Source organism: Hypanus sabinus, chromosome 14, assembly GCF_030144855.1.
Source record: "Hypanus sabinus isolate sHypSab1 chromosome 14, sHypSab1.hap1, whole genome shotgun sequence".
Classification (NCBI taxonomy): domain Eukaryota; kingdom Metazoa; phylum Chordata; class Chondrichthyes; order Myliobatiformes; family Dasyatidae; genus Hypanus; species Hypanus sabinus.
The window spans coordinates 76,690,151-76,708,519 of record NC_082719.1 but is presented as its reverse complement, the minus strand read 5'-3'; the positions used below and the strand labels follow the sequence as shown (position 1 = coordinate 76,708,519).

General features: G+C 39.6%; 1 protein-coding gene across 1 annotated transcript in view; it reads right to left on the bottom strand.

The window, feature by feature from the left end:
• Positions 1-18,369, bottom strand: part of stoml2 (stomatin (EPB72)-like 2) — a 44,906-nt gene that overhangs the window by 4,199 nt on the left and 22,338 nt on the right. Inside the window, exons 2-9 of the mRNA XM_059989469.1 lie at positions 13,174-13,326; positions 10,406-10,505; positions 9,303-9,361; positions 8,176-8,277; positions 5,532-5,666; positions 4,386-4,530; positions 3,671-3,750; positions 3,424-3,552 (exon numbers count right to left, since the gene is read on the bottom strand). Coding sequence (XP_059845452.1) covers positions 3,424-3,552; positions 3,671-3,750; positions 4,386-4,530; positions 5,532-5,666; positions 8,176-8,277; positions 9,303-9,361; positions 10,406-10,505; positions 13,174-13,326 — 903 coding nt within the window. The remainder of the gene's footprint in view (positions 1-3,423; positions 3,553-3,670; positions 3,751-4,385; positions 4,531-5,531; positions 5,667-8,175; positions 8,278-9,302; positions 9,362-10,405; positions 10,506-13,173; positions 13,327-18,369) is intronic.

Sequence of the window (18,369 nt, the reverse complement as noted above, 5' to 3'; positions counted from 1 at the left end):
TCTAAATCTCTCACGTCTGCCTCCAGGTGGTACATCCTGGTACACCGGTTCAGCTGGCGGGCTAAATGACACGACGGCTGGTGTTAACACAGCACTATTGGGTGAAGGACTTTGTCAACAAAGTCACCATCCAAGGTGGATGAGGTCCCTGAAGAAGTACAATGGCCACGTGTTCCAGACTAGGGCGAGCCAGAGTTGGACGACATTGGCTACTGTCTGGCCTAGAGAGGCATGGATGCCGCCAGGCCTCACCAACCAAAGACAAGTGACATGATGCACACAGCAATAGACCACATACTGGATCGGTCGTCGCCCAGGTCACCAAGGACCGCACGCCAGGATGGAGGTGTACTGGTGTAGGTGCACCAGAGAAGATCCGTGCAAAGACTACATCTCATTAGCCACATAGAAAGTGAGAACACTTGCTCAAGCAGGGAAACTGCAGGAGCTTGCACATAAGCTAGAGAGGTATATCTGGCACATTGTGGGACTCCGTAAAGTCAGATTACAGTGGAGAATTTGACAAATGTGCCAGTGGCGTAGTATTTCTTGTCAACAAGAGCATTAAGAAATCAGTACTCATGTACCACCCAGTCTCCAACAGGGTTATTTCCATTCGCCCTAGAACAGCACCTTTTAACATCACAGTAATACAGGCTACACACTAACAACTGACTATGAAGATGGCTAGGTACAGGAATTCTACACCCAATTCCAGAGCACTGTTGACAACGTGGACAAAAAGTACATTCTAATCATCCAGGGGGACTCGAATGCCAAGATGAGTGAAGACGTACTGGAAGACTGGAAGGAATTCTGCAGCCTCTCATGTAATGCCATAACCAACAAGCAAGGATTGTGCCTACTTGGGTTTGCCAGCTACAAAAACATGGTGTTTGCAAAAACCCTTGAAGAGCACAAGGCATCATGATGCTGGACCTGGCATGCACCCAATGGAATACATCATAGCCAAATTGATTATATACCGGTGCGGAACTGGTTTGGTCTGGGGTCAAGAGAGCCACAACAAAGACGTTCCCAGGTGCTGGTATTGAAAGTGACCACGACCTGATGATAATGAACTTTAGAATCAGGCTGAAGAAAGTCAAGAAGCCCAAGAACATCAGAATGAAATTCAACTTGGACAGATTCCATTGCTGAATCCTTCAAAGCTACAGTTGGAAAATTTGCCCCACTGCTGACAACTTGACGAAAATTCTTATGTGTTGACAGCTAAGTTCAGTGATGATAGAAACAGCCAATGAGATACTTGGAAAACACTTGCCAGAAAACCCAACCCTGGATAACAGAAGATCCTGGAAATGCATAACACGAGAAGAGACCTGAAGAAAACTAAGAACAGAACAACCGGAGCTGTAGCGCATCAGCAAGAAGATCAGGAAAAAGCATCATCAAGGCCAAGGAAGATTGAATTGAGAGATAGTGTACAGAGATCATTCCAAACTGAACAAGATCATGCCAAATTGTGAACTAAACAGAGACAGGCAAAAGTCAACATCTTCCAAGACAAAGGAAACTGTCTCACAGAAGGTGAAGATATTTTCAATATATGGACTGAGTATTGTTCAGATCTTTACAACCATCAGCCCCAAGGAGACCCCAGCATACTCTCAAGCCAGGACTTGTCAAACGATGATGACTTTCCAATTCTCCAGGAAGAAGCAGGAGCAGCCAGAAGATCGCAGAAGAATGGGAGAGCTGCAGGAATAGACAGCATCCCAGCTGAGCGGATAAAACATAGAGGAGAAACACTGAAAGACATCCTCACCAATATCTGCAACAAAATCTGGCAGACCAGGGAATGGCCAATGCCCTGGACAAAAATCACTCATACTCTCTCTCCTCAAGAAAGGCAATTTACAACAGTGCCAGAATTATAGAACCATAAGTCTTACCAACCATGTAAGCAAAGTGATGTTGAAATTAATCTTGAACAGACTGAAACCACAGGCGGAAGAAATAATCACCAAAGAGCAGCCTGGATTCAGAAGTGGAAGTAGTACAACAGAACAGATACTCAACCTCTGAGTACTGTGCGAGAAATATAACCAACATCAACAGGACATCTTCCACATGTTCAGACTTCAAGGAGGCATTCAATAGGGTGTGGCATGATGCACTCTGGGCCACAATGAAGAGACAAAACATGGGCCAGAAGCTGATCCAAACCACCAAGTAGTTCTACAACAAGGCTAGCAGTGCGGCACTTGTTCAAGGCACTGTTGCAGAGTGGTTCCACACCTTGTTGGAGTCTGATAAGGCTGTCTTCTTTCACGCAAGCTGTTCAACATTTTCCTAGATCAAATAATGACAGCTTCCCCGGAGACCATATTGGTACAGTCAGCATTGGAGGACAGATCATAACCAACCTCAGGTTCGCTGATACCATTGATGGGCTGGCAGGAAGTGAGGATGAGTTAGCCTGCCTTGTGAACCATCTGGATGATACATCTACAAAATATGGCACGGAGATCAGCACAGAGAAAACCAAGTTGATAAGAAACAATAAGGAGCCAATCACAACAAAAATTACAGTCAGTGGACAAGAACTAGAGACTGTCAAACAGTTCAAGTGTCTTAGTGCCATCATCAACCAAGAAGGATCAATGCCTGAAGTCCTTGCAAGGACAGCCCAAACAACAGCAACACCGACTAAACTAATCAGGAGAGACAATAACATTACTCACAGATCCAAGTTGAAACTCCTGGATGAAATTGTGCTCTCCATCTTCTTGCAGGCATGCAAATCATGGACTTTGACAACAGAACTACAAAAGAAGATCCAGGCAGTAGTAATGAGATGCTTCAGAAGGCACCTCGGCATCTCCTATACAGAGCATGTCTCAAACGACGAAGTATGAAGAACCATCACCAGACACTAAAAGATCTACTGTCCACAGTAACAAGTGGAAACTGAGAAGGTATGGCCACATACAAGATCAGGTAGACACTCAAAAAAACATACTTCAGGGAAAAGAAAAAAGGGAAGACAGTGGAAGAAATGGATAAGCAACATTGTGGAGTGGACTGGAGAGAGCTTTGCTGCAACCCAGGCACTCGTCCACAGTTATGAGAGATGGGGGCAACTGATGCAGCGCCCATCTTTACAGCGCTCCTACGACCCTGGCAGGATCCATAACCGTATAACCATAACTGTATACACAAAGCAGTCCAAAGAGATGCTCATTTACTAATTCTTTTTTTAAAAAGTGCATGATAAAAGTTATCTGTACTTAAGTTTCACTTGTGCAGTTTATTTCCATAAGAGGGTGTCAAATTAAAATGAGGCATCGTTTTCTCAATGCTAGTTTTGGCAGTGATGCCCACATCATGGAAATGAATAAACATTTAATAAAAGACTATTGAAAGGCAGAACACCTTGAAGCTTAAAAGTCATCTTACCTGTGACACCATGCTTGTGATATCACCTGTATTTGATGGAAGTAAAATTGTATTTGTTTGCTTGGCCAGGTTACTAAAGGCAGATACGTACTGCTCCGCTACACTCAGTGAAGCTGCTTGATCTCCATACTGTTGATCAAATAAACAAAAAAACATTAAGTGTAAGTTAATAACATTTTTTTCACTCTATTGCAGCACAAAATCAGAACTGAAGGTAATTTAATTCTGTGGATTCATTTGATCTTACCTGCTGACCCAGGACTTCAGAAAGCATTTGAATAGACTCTGCTTTTGCCTTTGCTTTTACAAGGACTGCATTGGCTTCACCTATGAACAGGTGAAAGAGTGGAGTGTAAAATGTTGTGCACAAGACATTTCGGTAAGAAAGATAGCATGAGCAGCTCCACTTTTAGCTTCAACATAATTTTACTAACAAATAAGCTTGATTTATCAAGTTGTTTATTCTTTCACTGGGAGATACACATGCCAGATCTAGTGAATGGTTACTTGAGGGCAGCATTATGAAAAGGATCACACACAAAATGTTGAATGAACTCAGCAGTTAGGCAGCATCTATGAAGGGAAATAAACAGGTGAAATCACGAGTACCGAAATGTCGGCTATTTATTTCCCTCCATAGATGTTACCTAACCTGTTGTGTTCTTCCAGCATTTTGTGTGTTATTCAAATTTTTCCACAAAATTTCTTGTGACCATGCGAAGAATGACATTTTGCTCCCATTATTGACTGCATTTAGAAATCACTAGAAAGACACTTGTGTCTCTAACCCACCAACTGATGCGCAAAAATTATCAGTAATATGCATCACTTACATTATTCTTCAAAATACTTTAGAAATACAGCATACAGAACCTACAATTTACTGAGAAAATTAATTTTGATAGTGCATTTGGGAGACCTCACAGTAAGAATACAAAGTGGTCCATCAGCTATGAGCCTACCTGCAGCCTGGTTGATCTTTTCTGCCTTTTCTGCTTCAGAAGCCAGAATTCGAGATTGTTTCTTCCCTTCAGCAACATTGATTTCAGCCTCTCTGGCCCCTTCAGATTCCAACACAGTAGCACGCTTTTTTCTTTCAGCCTCAACCTAAAACAGTGCAATAAAATCAATAATCCACATTTCCTTTATACATTCCACATAGGTGTCAGACAGAACTTTGAAAAATATACAACACAAAATAACTATTTCAAACCTTATTCAACTGTCATAGAGTACAGCTATTTAGTTACAATTTGTTGTATGGAACTGGAATAAACTCCATTGTGCATATACAATAAAGTGAAGAAAGTGGATAAGACTGTGAACATGACTAAATGTTCTTCCATCAAGGAGGAAGGAACAATTTTGGTACAGTCTAGCTCTCATTCCTATCCCTGTGTCTGTGTTCAAGTTTATTGACTCTCAACTATATGCATGTATACTGCCAAATGAAACAACATTCCTCCAGATCAAGATGCACAACATAATATGTATAATTCACATATAACAGAGGTGGGTGCGTTGTAGATAGGTGGTCATTATGAAACCATGAAAATAGTCACCAGCTTCCTTCATTACCATGGAATAGTATCTGCCACAGAGAGAAGTTTAGAAAATAGTGGGAAAATGCAGAGTGGAAAATGCAAGGAATGAAGAAACACACATTTCAGGAACACACATCAGAGGTAAACTTTTCACACAGAGACTGGTGGGTGTGTCACTGCTGGTGACGGTGGTGGAGGCAGATACAATAGGGTTTGTTAAGAGACTCTTAGATAGGTACATGCAGCTTAGAAAAATAGAGGACTATGTGATAGGGAAATTCCGGGCAGCTCTAGAGTAGGTTACAATGTCGGCACAACATCGTGGGCCGAAGGGCCTGTAATGTGCTGTAGATTTTCTATGTTCTAACTTCCAATATTTAAGCAGAAGTTTTCTCAAATTTTTATTGTGGACGAAAAAAAATTTTGTAAGAGGTCTAAGATTAGTTATGATGTAATTGTGACTTCCATCGTATATCCTGATCAATCTAACACTTCCCAGCCACAGAATTTTAATGAACCGATTTTCTTTTATCTTCTTGAAGAAACTTCAGATTGCATACTTACTTGCATCTGCATGGCTTCCTTCACTTTAGGTGGAACATGGATATCCTTGATCTCATATCTCAAGCAGCGGATTCCCCACGTATCTGCAGCTTGATTTATCTGAGTTACCATATTCATATTCAATACTTCTCTTTCCTGCAAAGCAATGCGAGAGATCTTTGGTCTTCCACATGCAACATGGAAATTAATTTACTGTGTCAGAGAGATGAATGTCAATTTAAACTGATGAAATTATAGTATTTTCAATACATTTACATTTTTTCTCAAGAATTAGAAAAATTACATAGCAATAATGATAGCTTTAATGTTTGGTTCAATTGGGACATTTTGCATCTTATCAGTGTTTAGTAAAATTAGTTACAATCAGTCATTTAAAAAATCTGTCAAAAAGATAGATCAATTTTCATTGTCATTTGGACTTTATAATTGCATCCAAATTGAAACAAATAATTACAGAAGTATGGACTAATGTTATAGGGCAGTGGTTTCACTTTAGAGAAATTTGTATGATAAATCCCCAACATTTGTCAGATGTGGTGATAAAGACTGGTCTAATCCTGCTTCTTTAACAGAGACTGTCTATTTTGTCATTAAGACAGGTGCTTTATTCAAATGTGCACAATTTCCTGAGAAATGCAAAGCTATTAAGTCTCTGGTAATGTTTCCTCTCTGCTGTAATAAAACCACATACTTCACTGAGCAAACCATTTACAGCTGTAGTTAAGGCTAATTGCAATGAATATTTAGTCATGTCTTTTTGCTACAAATGAATCACTTAGCTGGGGAAATAAAGAGTACATCACATTGCTGTAGATTTAGAATCACAGAGAGGCCAGATTAGCTGAGCTGTCCTTAAATGAGGGGCATAAGTGAACCATTTGGGGTTTAAAGGCTAATTTTGTCATTTTACAATAACCATTTATAATTCCAGTTTTTATTAATTAAGTGAATTTTAATTCTCACCTGCTGTGGTGCGCAGGTTTCTGGATTAATAGTTCAGTAATTTAACACCAAAACCTCATTCTCCAATATATTTTGTCTGCAGCACATTTGTCTGCATGAAGAAACACACATTACTCTTACAATTCCACCCCCCACCCATCACCATCCTTGGGCAATTGGAAGGTCACAAAATCATGGACATAAACTCTGTTTTCCGTTCCAAGTCGCATCTCATTTCAATGATCATTTGTCACTACTCCCTAATCTCTTTCCCTCAAACAATAACAAGAGCTGGATTTTCCATCCTGTATTCCAACTGGTAGCACTGCACTACTTTCTTAGAACCAGATATGCTAACAACATCTGCAAATAAACAACCAGAAAAAAAGGAGAACATAAACACAAGAAATTCTGCAGATGCTGTAAATTACTGAGCAACACACACAAAGTTCTGGAGGAACTCTGCTAAGCCAGGCATTCTGTTTTCTCTCTCACTACTTCTCTTCACCTCCATCTGGTTTTCCTCCCCTAATTCCAAAGTCCACTCTTCTCTCCTAATAGACTACTTCTTCTTCAGCCCTTTACCTCTTCCACCTATTATCTACCAGATTCTTAATCATCACTTCTCCCCATCCACACACCTTTGTCTTCACCTGTCAACCTGTAGCCCTTCCCTTTCCCCCCCACCTTCCTATTCTGCTTTCTGCCTCCCTTCTTTCCAGTCCTGACAAAGAATTTCGGCCCAAAACTGTTCGACTGTTTATTCACCTCCACAGATGCAGTCTAACTTGCTGAGTTCCTCCATTTTGTGTGTTGTTACGTATTCAGGCAGCAATAAATATATGAGTTCGGCAAGGGTTTATATAACAAATAACACGTTTATTAAACACAGAAAACAAACCCCCCCAAAAGTAAACAAACACTAACGTAACCGGAAACAACTGCTGCGCGAAACAGCTCAAACAGTTCTTAAAGCGATGTTGCAAAAACAGTTCTTTAAAGTAGTATTGCCAAAAGTTCAAAAATGCTCACAGTCCATTTAAAAGGAGAAACTTTATAAGACGATTTAAATTTTCTTTCACGTTGCTTTGCTTCGATCTCCAACGTCGAACTTTTCCCACAAAGAATTTACGAAACGAAACGGCTTAAAGGCACTGACCTTTCCTTTATCACACTGTCCTCAATCTTCTGCTACCCCGCAGAGATTAACACGAGAACAGTCAACAAATTCCTTTTGAATAAGGATTAAATAAGGTCGAACTCGTTTCACCGTCGAAAATAGATTCTCCTCGAACTTTAATTCCCGAACTCTGATCTTCACTCTCCACTGATTCTCAAACTAGCAGTATTGTAAAGAACCTGCTGGCAATGACCTTTTAAACTTTAGGCATTAGATAAAACTTCATCTTTCAACTAAACTGCGTCATCACATTAAATCACGCAGTGGCATGAAGTCAACTTGGCAAATCCAGCCACGAACTGCCTCTCCTCACAGGGTGGGGTCTTCCTTTTATAACCTGTAAAAAAAACCTGTCACGTGATCTCTACTGGCGGGAAAATGACATCACTCCACCATCACAAGACCATTACCTCAAGTCCAGTATAGCTTCAACCCCAGTCACATGACAAGGGTACCACTGTCATGTCACGAGTACATAACAGTGTGTTTCATAAAAAAGAGAAACTGAATTATGTTACTCACCCTGAAAACACTGTCCAGTGAAAGCTTCCCAAGTTCAGATCTCATGGTTGTTTGGGCCAACTGAGTAACTGCATACTCAGGATCTTCAACTCCGTAACTTGCCTGAAATAGATGACTAACGAATTAGATATTCTTTTAACTTCTACAATCCAATATTATCGATTACCTCGACCTCCCCAGTGAACTTGCGTAGACTCACAGACCCAGCTCTGGCCAACAGGCCTTGACTTCCGGACTTTCAATTCAACCCTCAGGCCTTGATCCTTGGCATCAATCCCAGGACACACCAATCACCGAACACTATAGGTCTCAAACTCTGGTCTCACAGATAATAAACTTTACTTTGAAATTCGATTTGTGAATCCAGGAAGCAATCAGAACTGTTCCTCCTGCCTGCATGAAACTTTGATTCTGCAACCTGCCGACAACCGGCTAACTTAGGGGAGGCCCTTTCCAGCATCTGCCATCTTATTGTACATCCCACCATGGATGCCCCAAGTCCACATTGCTTTGCACACAGAATGGAGACTTAAACTCCAGCCTATTCTCTAACTCCCTCTCATCCGCAGTTCCTAAACCCTAACCTGATCTCTAATTTTCCTCTCTGTCCCTAAAAACAAACATTTCGAACATAAAAAAACAATAAAAAAATGAAACAATTAAAATAACAACTAAATCTGAGCTGCGACTCAACAGAGGTCACAACTCAGCACCATCTTGGGACCATCTGAACAAATATATATTAGAATATTATAGATTTTAAAAATCATTATTGACAAGGAGCTCGAAAGCCACAGACTTTCTGTAAGCTGCAGATGGCCTGATAAGTTGGATAGAAAAATGGTAAATGCACTTTAATTGAGAGAAGTGTGGGGTAATGTGTTTGCCAGATGGAAGATGCAATAACTAATAGTTGGAGATATTAAGTGCAGTGGAGATACATGTGCACAGATGTGTATACGTCGTTAATGATAGCAAGACAGGTCCTTAAAGGTATTATGCACATTTCATTAAAGGTCATAACTCTTCCTTCTCACACGAAACCTATGCTCTCTAGTTATATGAATTCACAAAGCCTGAAGTTGTGGCATATGCATAAGAAGAATAACATGCACAAGTTGTATTACCTTGTATGCATCCATTATTCGTAAATATAGTACACCATCTATCTGTAAAGTCACGTTATCTGTAACAGTAAATAAAAGATTGTGATTTTTACACATATTCATTAACGCTTGATAAAATACAAGTTCATAAAATCATCAATATTTAGCATCAGCCTTGTCATACAGAAAGAAGTCCGGTCCGTTCAGAACAATTAATACAAGTGAGAATAAGGAGTAAAATGACAGAACATGTGAAGTTAGAAGTTAAAATCTATTGGTTAGAAAATATTGATCTGATTGCTTTTGAAAACATACAAATAGAATCCCAGGGATCTCAGTCAGTTTTTTCCCCAAATTCTATACAGAAGGATCCTCAGTGGGAGTCACATTGCATTGCAATTGGTACATGGGCACTCAATAATGAGGAGTGACAAACTTAGCATCTACAGACCAATTAATCTTTTTTTCACTGCAGGGGAAAGTTTAAGGTATCATTGCAAGGACTAAATTAATTCTCATTTGGAAAAAGATAATAGGATCAGCTGACTTGGATTTGTTAAATACAAATTATCTCTGCATAATCTGGATATTCTGATACAGTAATAGAGAGATAAGCAATAATAATGGATTAGCTATGGACCAAATGGTGTCATTTAATCAACCACCTGCATAATAATAAAATAGTAAAGAGATGATGGAAATAACTGAAAAATAATTAACTAAGTTATAGGCAAAATCGGAATATGTGGATGATTTTCTTATTAGAGAGGTACACACGAAGTGGCATGACCTAGCCTGCACTCCAAAACACTAAGATATAATATCCTGCGAATCTTAAAATCCAAAAATCAACTGTATGCCTTGAATACACTGAGAAGTGAATATCCATGGGCCTCCGAGATACAGAACTCCAAAGTTTCTCAACTCTTTGAGGGTTCTCCTCATTGCTGTTCAAAATGGTCAGTCAAGCCCTCGTTCTAGCTCTCCAGGTGGGATCTATTAGCCAGCATCTCCCCTATTATCCTCAATAGGTTTAAATTAAAATTTATCAGAAATGCATTATGGCAAACCTATTAAGAAATCTCTAAATCAAATATTTAATATTAACTTGGCACAGCACTTACCTAATGAGACAGCAGATTGTTCTGGAATATCAATAACGATCTCTTTTAAGCTCTGTACGTATCTTATCCGATCTATGACTGGAATCAAGAAATTCAAACCCTTTGTAAAGGCAACAAAAATTAATTTGAGATCAATATATGCTTTCTGTCCCTTTTGTGAAATATAGGGTCAAGGAACAACTTAGTTTTAGTGCACAGTATAAACTAATTAAATCTGAATCTGTATTTCTTGAAACTGATGATGAGAGAATTTAATATTTAACCATGGAGTCTAGTTGCTTGAAAAAATTGCTTTAACTTCTAGTTATAATTCCATTGTCTTTTGCACCTGTACCTCTAATTGAGGTGCTCATTTACGTGGATGAATCAAGCACAATTTAACCTGTTATTTCCTCTTCCTCCTCTTGTACCTCAATGATCTATTCTCTTCCTTATCTCTTTTCTTTATCTTGACATTGTCACCTACAGATTTAGGGCCAGCACTGTATTGTTGCCTGAATGCCTACCTGATAATTTGATCTATTAATTAAACATCAGTTTAATGCACATATTTTTCTTTGAATGCTAGGAGACTAGATATGTAATAGTTTAGATATTGTACAGAAGCATCATATAAAATCAGTAAAGATGGACACAATCTTCTCAAAATCCAAATAAATTACAGTATGTAGTTTAGCAAAGACACTATTTTCCATCAAACATTTTGGAATACATACAATTTTAAACATGATTTCAAAAAGTGCTCAAAAGTTATAAAATAGACAAGAAAATTTCTTCATTTGAAAACAAATTTTTCTCTAAAACAGAAGCAAAATACTTCCAATAATTTGCTTAGAATTTTAATATTTTCTGGATAAAATAATTTCAAGAAACTATTTTATTATTGTATTTTTAATATATTGAAACAGAGTTTTTTTTAATAGTGAGCAATCCAAGTTTCTGAACCTGTGCTACTGTTGGAATCTTACAATTTATCAGTCATAAAAATGTAGACTAAACCAACAGCAATCAGATTATTGTGCTGGAGCCTTTTTCATTATCAAATTCAAAAAAATTAAGCAACAAAGGTCTATCACCAAAACATGAATGTTATTATAAAGGGCTCTTTATGGTCAGCAAACTCCGAAAGAAATATTCCAGTGACCTCATCTGAAAATAAAACTCAGATAAATATTTAAAAGCTATTTACAAATATACAAGCTTCAGCCACGACTACTTTCAGGTTTCCCATTCTCTCTGTGTATTGAAGAATGGTAACTTCTAATGCCACACACAAAATGCTGGAGGAACTCAGCAAGCCAGGCAGTATCTATGGAAAAAAAGCACAGTCGACGTTTCGGGCTGAGACCCTTCAGCGGGACTGGAGAAAAAAAAAGCTGAGGAGTAGATTAGAAAGGTGGGGGAGGGGAAGAGGGGAGACAGAAACACTAGGTGATAGGTGAAACTTGGAGGGGGTGGGAATGGGGAGTGAAGCAAACAGCTAAAATGTTGATTGGTGAAAGAGACAGAAGCTCACGGAAGAAAGAAGAAAAAGGGGGACGGGGGAGGGAGGTGATAGATGGGCAAGGAGATAATATTTGGAGTATTGTGTACAGTTCTGGTCAACGAATTATAGGAAAGATGTCAACAAAATAGAGAGAGTACAGAGAAGATTTACTAGAATGTTACCTGGGTTTCAGCACCTAAGTTACAGGGAAAGGCTGAACAAGTTAGGTCTTTATTCTTTGGAGCATAGAAGGTTGAGGGGGGACTTGATAGAGGTATTTAAAATTATGAGGGGGATAGTTAGAATTGACATGGATAGGCTTTTTCCATTGACAGTAGGGGAGATTCAAACAACAGGACATAAGTTGAGAGTTAGGGGGCAAAAGTTTAGGGGTAACATGAGGGGGAACTTCTTTACTCAGAGAGTGGTAGCTGTGTAGAATGAGCTTCCAGTAGAAGTGGTAGAGGCAGGTTCAATATTGTCATTTAAAGTAAAATTGGATAGGTATATGGACAGGAAAGGAATGGAGGGTTATGGGTTTAGTGCAGGTCGGTGGGACTAGGTGAGTGTAAGCATTCGGGATGGACTAGAAGGGCCGAGATGGCCGGTTTCTGTGCTGTAATTGTTATATGGTTATATGAGAGGGGAATATCAATTCATTGCCTTCTCCACTGTCGGGATAAGGCCACACTTATATTCCGTTTGGGTAGCCTCCAACCTGAAGGCATGAACATCGATTTCTCAAACGTCCAGTAGTGGCCCCCCTTCACCATTTCCCTCCCTCATGTTATCTCCTTGCTCGCCCAATGCCTCCCTCTGGTTCTCCCCCCCTTTTTATCCTTCTACCATGGCCTTCTGTCTCTTCCACCCATCCACTTCCTAGCTCTGTTTCATTCCTCCCCCTCCAAGTTTCACCTATCCCCCACCTTTCAAATCTACTCTTCAGCTTCTTTTTCCCAACTGTAATATTGAATAGTTTAAGGGATTCATTTATAAATTAACCTCAAAACAACCAACCCTATAAAGCTGATATGTAGCTCTGTGTGGATCTATATCCAGCGGGTGTCCTCTAGGATCAGGCAGCTGCCAATGATGACATCTGCCAAAGTCTGTGGAGTCTAGTGGCCTGGAAAAATTGTTATGACTGAGGGGTTTTAATTATTACACACATTTAAAATATTATAATCAACAAACACTCAGCAATTAATTATCATAATTCCCTATACTCAATAACAGTCAACCACCCTGGTACCTGTTTCGGTCAATTAGTGAAGTGACTTACTGGATCAAGTATTCTGTGAAAACGACCCATTCGTTCTACTACCCACGCTTCTTGTTGTGGAACAAACAGTACAACTGTGTTCATGGGTAGGCTTGATGCCCATCGGTGCGGTGCTGCTGCTAACCACGCCTGAGGTAGTTCTCTTCTAGAATGCTAGAGTAAAATTACAATTGAAAATGGGTTATTTGTTTCTGTTGAAGCGTTCTTCTTAATTTTATTCTAAACATATTGACATACCATGATGGTGTTAGCAAATCTTGTTTTAATTATGTGACATCAAAAAGGAAGGTTGACATAACACAATGCAGGCTATTCAACCCATCTGATCCTTCTCAGTCCTAGCAGTCTTAGTTCTGTACTTCAAAGCTCAAAGTAAATTTATTATCAAAGTACATACATGTCACGATATACAACCCCAACATTGCATTTTCCATGCAGGCATACTCAGTAAATCCAGAACCATAACAGAATCAATGAAAAACCAGACCCAACAAGGTGGACAAACAACCAATGAGCAAAAGACAAAAAACTGTGCAAATACAAAAGCGAAAAAATAATAAATAGATAGATAGATAGATAGATAGATAGATAGATAAATAAATAAATAAGCAAGCAGTAAATATTGAGAACATGAGATGAAGAATTCTTGAAAGTGAGTCCATAGGTTGTGGGAGCCATTCAGTGATGGGGCAAGTGAAGGTGAATGAAATTGTCCTCTTTGGTTCCAGAGCTTGATGGTTGAGGGATGATAACTGTTCCTGAACCTGGTAGTGTGAATCCTGATGTTCCTATATCTTCTTGATGGCAGCAGTGAGAAGAGAGCACGTCCTGGGTGATGGGGGCCCCTGATGATGGAGGTTGCTTTCCTGCAACAGTGTTCCATGTGCTCAGTGGAGGGGAGAGCATTACCTGAGATGGACTGGGCCGTATCCACTACTTTTTGTAGGATTTTCTATTCAAGGGCATTGCTGTTTCCATTCCAGGCTGTGATACAGGCAGAAAATATACTCTCCACCACATATCTATAGAAGTTTATCAAAGTTTTAGATTTGGCATGACATCATCACAAACATCTAAGGAAGCAGAGGCACTGCCGTGCTTTCTTTGTAATTGTACTTAAGTGCTGGGGCCAAGACAGGTCCTTATTTCCCATCAGCTCTGCAAGTTATTTTTATCAAAGCCTATCAACTTGCATTGATTCCTTTTTCTACTTTACCTACTCTATGTCTTGATTATTATAGCATGCCTTTGTGACGTGGGAAGGAAATGGAACATCCAAAAAATAGAGGACCTGTAGCCAGGATCAATCACAAATCAAACTCATAACTGATAATTGTGCACAAGTACTTACTATTAAGGATCACCATAAAGAATCCAGATCTGAAAATCTTGCTCATTTCTTCCATCCTCCTACTCACACTGTAGCATTACAGTTGCACTAGTGGAACTCATTTTCATTACCCATAGCATGCAGCTTTTAGTATTTAATGCAACCTGTAAGCCTATCTGTGCTCCTCACTGAACCAGTGATGACCCTCTAACTTGACAACAGTAGTGAGGTACATACCAGACCACCAGGTCACTGACTGTAGTTAATTATCCTGCTGCTGATGCTCACAGTATCTCAAAGCTGTCCAATTTGAGCAGGCAGATCAGTTTTGAGTAAGTCTGCACAGATATGAAAGCAGAATTTCTATCTCCACAGTCACTGAATGGTGCTTGCTTTTGCCAGTACTGTCCTGTACAGACACATCTGCAACATTTAAATTGGCAAGGATGAGGTCAAGGAATGTTGGTTCTACTAAGGTCTAACACAATCTGGCAGCTAAATTATTCAGGATACACATGACTCAGTCAGTAAAGGTGCTCCAGTGCTGCCCCTGATAATTGATATTGAATGTACACTCTGTGCTTTTGCCACTCTCCAGCACAGAGAAATAATGAAATAGCAGCTGAGAAAGGGCAACCTGCATTGTCTGTGCTTAACCTGATGCTGCAAATCTTCATGGAACCAACATTAAAGATTCTTAGGCCACTTCTTTTCAATTATATACAAGTGTACAACGGCCTCTAAATGCTAATTCTACTGCCTTTGCAATGCGTACATACAAAGCTCTTCAGTGAGTTAAACACCTTCTCACAAATCACCTGACATGGAAGCTTCCTTCAAGGTTTTTAAAAGAGGTCTTACTTGTGAAACTGCAGAAAGCTTAGCAAAATATGCATTTAGTACAATACAGAAACATCAGGTTCTTAAATATACTAACGCTGTTGATTGTTCTCGGAATCAATGTTAGTCAAAGTAACAGCCGCACGCAATACTCCATAATTATACCATGCAAACAAGAGTAAACTCATGATGCCATTATCTTACTAACAATAAGAAATAAACATAATACTTCCTTCAAAATATCTCTACTAAATGTTTACCAATATTAACGAAGCTTAAGGCTCACAGATATTGCAGTTTCGAGGACAAGTAAAGAGGGGATGGAGGTGGATGTCTTTCTACGATGTGCTTCAAAGTGAATCCAAATTCACCCACGTAGGAAATGATATAAAAACAATTTATGTACAGGAAGTGATGCTTGTACAAAATGAACTGCACCTCTGGAGGCCAGAACACTAATGGAATACACAGGAAAATGGGTGACAATTGGGAAGGAGAAAGGAGTTAAATGGCCAGTGCAGAGTACCCCTATGGCCATACCCCAACAACAGATTGGATACTGTTGGGGACAGATGACCTAACAGAGAAAAGCCACAGCAGTCGGGTCTCTGACACACAGTCTGCCTCTGTAACTCAGAAAGGAAAGGTGGGGGAGAAGAGGTGTGTTGTGATAGGGGATTTGTTTGTTAGGGGAAAAGACAGTAAGTTCTGTGGGCAAGAATGAGATTCCTGGATGGTATGTTGCAGGGTGTGACTAGTGTCCTGAGCTGTGTATATTTCAATGCAAGAAGTATCATAGGAAAGGTGGATGAGCTCAGGGCCTGGATCAACACATGGAATTATGCTGTTGTAGCCATCAGTGATACTTGGTTGCAGGAGAGGCAGGACTGGCAGCTCAGTATTCTGGGGTTCTGTTGTTTCAGACATGACAGAGTGGGAGGGATTAAAGGAGAAGGGGTGGCATTACCAGCCAGGGAAAATGTCATGGCAGTGCTCCATCAGGACAGACTAGAGAACTTGATTAGTGAGGCACTATGGGTGGAACTGGGAAATAAGAAAGGTATGATGATGTTAATGAGGTTAAACATGAACATAAGGTTGTCATAGAAGGTGATTTAAACTTTCCATATATTAACTGACAAACCTATACTGTAAAAGGACTAGATGGGATAGTGTTTGTCAAATGTGTTCAGGAAAACTTCCTTTATCAGTACGTAGAAGTCCCAATAAGAGACCGTGCGTTACTGGATCTGCTATTAGAGAATGAGACAAGGTCAGTGACAGAAGTTTGTGTAGGGGAATGCTTTGTATCCAATGACCACAATGCCATTAATTTCAAAATAGATATGCAAAATGATAGGTCTGGTCCGCAGGTTGAGATTTTAAATTGGAGAAAGACCAATTTTGATGGTGTCGGAAAGGATCTGCAAGTGGGAATTGGGACAGGCTCTTTTCTGTCAAAGGTGTTCCTAGTAAGTGGGAGGCCTTCAAAAATGAAATTTTGAGATTACAAAGCTTGTATGTACCTGTCAAAATAAAAGGTAAAGATAACAAGCGTAAAGAACCTTGGTTTTCAAGAGATATTAGGAACAAATGAGGAGTATATGGAGTATAAGAAATGCAAGAGAACACTGAGGAAAGAAATCAGGAAGGCTAAGAGAAGACATTAAGTTGCTCTAGCAGATAAGGTAAAGGAGAATCCTAAGAAATTCTAAAGATATGTTCAGAGCAAAAGGATTGCAAGTGACAAAATATTAAATGAATTATTAGCATCTGTATTTACTCAGTTTATGGACAGAATCTATAGAAGTGAGGCAAAGCAGCATCAACTGCATGAATCCTGTTTGCTACCCTGAGGCAAATCAGGGTGGCTAAATCCCCAGGGCCTGACATGGTGTTTCATAAACTAGGAAATTATAGGCCAGTGAGTCTACTTCAGTTATAGGGAAGTTACTGCAAAGTATTCCAAGGGATCAGATATATAAGCTTTTGGATAGACATGGACTGATAAAGGATAATCAGTATGGGTTCCTATGTGGTAGGTCATGTCTAGCCAATCTTACAGAGTTTTTTAAGGAATTTAGCAAGAAAATGTCTGCAGGAAGTGGATATGTCTACATGGACTTTAGTAAGGCACTTGACAAGGTCCTGCATGGGAGGATGGTAAATAAGGTTCAGTCACTTAGAATTCAGAATGAGGTAATGAATTGGATTAGACATTGGCTTTGTTGGAGAAGCCAGAGACTGGTGGTAGAGGATTGTCTCTCTGACCGGAAGCCTGTGACGAGTGGTGTGCTGCAGGGATCAGTGCAGAGTCCTTGACTGTTTGTCATCTATATAAATGATCTGGATAATAATGTGATTAACTGGATCAGCAAATTTGCAGATGACACCAAGATTGGGGGTGTAGTGGACAGTGAGGAAGGTGATCATGGATTGCAGAGATCTGCATCAGCTGGAAAAGTGGGCTGAAAAATGGCAAGTGGAATTTAACGCAGACGAGTGCAAGGTTTTGCAATTTGGCAGGACCAACCAGGGTAGGTCTTACACAGTAAATGGTAGAACAAAGGGATCTGTGAATACAGATCTATAATTCATTGAAAGTGACATTAGATAGACTCGTAAAGAAAGCTTCATAAATCAAGTATTGAGTACAGCAGGTGGGATTTTATGTTGAAGTTTATTAAAACGCTGGAGAGGCCTAATTTGGAGTATTGTTTTGGTCACCTACCTACAGAAAAGATGTAAACAAGGTTGAAAGAGTACAGAGAAAATGTACAAGGATGTTGTCAGATCTGGAGGACCTGAGTTATAAGTAAGGATTGAATAAGTTAGGACTAGACAGGCAGTCCCCGGGTTACGCACGAGTTCCATTCCTAAGTCCGTATTTAAGTCGGATTTGTATGTACGTCGGAACAAGTACATCCGGTATTATTTAGTGTCAGTCAAACGTTTGTCTTAGTGTATAGTATATATTTTACCTTTCTATGCATATAAAACACTTAAGAAACATATGTATTCCAATA